This window comes from Antrostomus carolinensis, unplaced genomic scaffold (assembly GCF_000700745.2).
Source record: "Antrostomus carolinensis isolate BGI_N321 unplaced genomic scaffold, ASM70074v2 scaffold42904, whole genome shotgun sequence".
NCBI classification, from domain to species: domain Eukaryota; kingdom Metazoa; phylum Chordata; class Aves; order Caprimulgiformes; family Caprimulgidae; genus Antrostomus; species Antrostomus carolinensis.
The window spans coordinates 27,286-28,996 of NW_010310897.1; the positions used below are offsets into that span (position 1 = coordinate 27,286).

The 1,711-nt window shown below is 44.5% G+C and overlaps 1 protein-coding gene across 1 annotated transcript in view; it reads right to left on the reverse strand.

Moving 5' to 3' along the window:
* The window catches only part of DAGLB (diacylglycerol lipase beta), a gene marked incomplete at its 5' end in the record, with an annotated part of 12,348 nt that extends 11,124 nt beyond the window's left edge, over positions 1–1,224 (reverse strand). Inside the window, 1 exon segment of the mRNA XM_010166565.1 lies at positions 1,073–1,224. Coding sequence (XP_010164867.1) covers positions 1,073–1,224 — 152 coding nt within the window.
* Between the last annotated feature and the right edge of the window lie 487 nt (positions 1,225–1,711).

Here is a 1,711-nt window from a genome sequence, read left to right on the forward strand (position 1 = left end):
CCTGTAGGGCAGCAGCATGGTCACTTACAGACACGACCAGATGGAACGGTGGTTCCTGAGAACAACCTCTTTCCTTTCCCAGCACCAGAACCCAGTGTGTGAGTTCCCCAGTCAGATTCACCTCTGGCATCACAGGCTCACAGCAGTACAGTGCAAGGGGTGCTGCAAGAACCACTGCTCCCAAACAGACATCTCACCATTAACTTTCTTGGACATTCAGCCTCAGAACTCTTCCATTTCTCAGTTATAACAGCCTTGTAGCTGTACTTTTATACCAAACAAGGCTCTTTTCTCTCTGCTATTTACAGTCACATCTCTGACCTCCTCAATTTTGATATAAATATAAATAGTGTAACTTGGCTAATCTTTCTTTTCCCTTTTCTGGAAACTATAGGAAAACTGGTGGTTAGATTCAAGGGCTCTGCTCTGTCATAGATTCTCCTCACGCACTCTTTATGCTTCTTTCCACTTAAATAATTTAAATACTCTTTTATTTACAGTGTGTTGTGAACCAATATATTAGAAATTGTGCCTCATCCATTACTCCAGAGACTACACACATTTCAAATTAATCTTCCTATCATCACTTTGATAATGAGGTGCCTCACCAGGAAAAAAAACTTTCCTAGCAACCTGCTGCAGCTAATAAACTTTCATAAGGTGTGACTAAATCTGCCTCTGCAAGGCAAAGCTAACACGGTACTTCAGAGGAGAAATAGATCATGGATAATTCCCCCTAAATTCCTGTCAGAGAGGCTGAGAGGTGTTCCATTGGAGGTCACGTGTTAATGGTGAATGCAGAGGAAGTTTTTGGGATGCTCTGATGTGAATGAACATATCACACCATTAGCTGCACTAAGCTACTGTGTCCATTTATCATTTTGGATTCCAGACTAACAAAGATAATAGTATTAAAGCAAATATATTAGTGCTGACGGACAGCTTACCGAGTTTGACTACCATTAAAGCACGTGAATTTTTTTGCATTTTTTAAATGTCAACTCCAGGTTAAAAACACATAACTATTACAATCCTGCCAAATAAATACAAAATATTATGATTAACTATTTACCTTGCATACTGATGTATACAATAGCAGACAGCACACATATTATTGCAGCCAGGAGAACGAGGAGGATGAGCAAGTAGCTGTGCAGTAATCCTCCCCCAGGGCAGTTAAACTTCCCCTTATGAACCGTGTAAAGAACAAGAATTCCAACCCACCTACAGGGGAGCGAGATAAGAGAAGTTACAGCAGGAAAGGAAAAGCGCAGGCTGCAAAGTGCTCACGGGGAGCATCACCCTGGGCGAAGAATTCTACAGAGATTCACAGAGGGCGGGTTGTTACGTAAGGAATCAATCCTCCCCCAGGGCAGTTAAACTTCCCCTTATGAACCGTGTAAAGAACAAGAATTCCAACCCACCTACAGGGGAGCGAGATAAGAGAAGTTACAGCAGGAAAGGAAAAGCGCAGGCTGCAAAGTGCTCACGGGGAGCATCACCCTGGGCGAAGAATTCTACAGAGATTCACAGAGGGCGGGTTGTTACGTAAGGAATCTGTCACGCTCTGAGCAAAGCGGCACCGTGCCCGTTCCTGAAACGGAACCGCACCAGCGCCAGCGGCGATTAAACACCGCCGGCTGATTACGGTTCCGCGCGCACAGACGCGGCGCAGCGGCTCTGTTACGTCATGTGATGACGTAAACCGAGC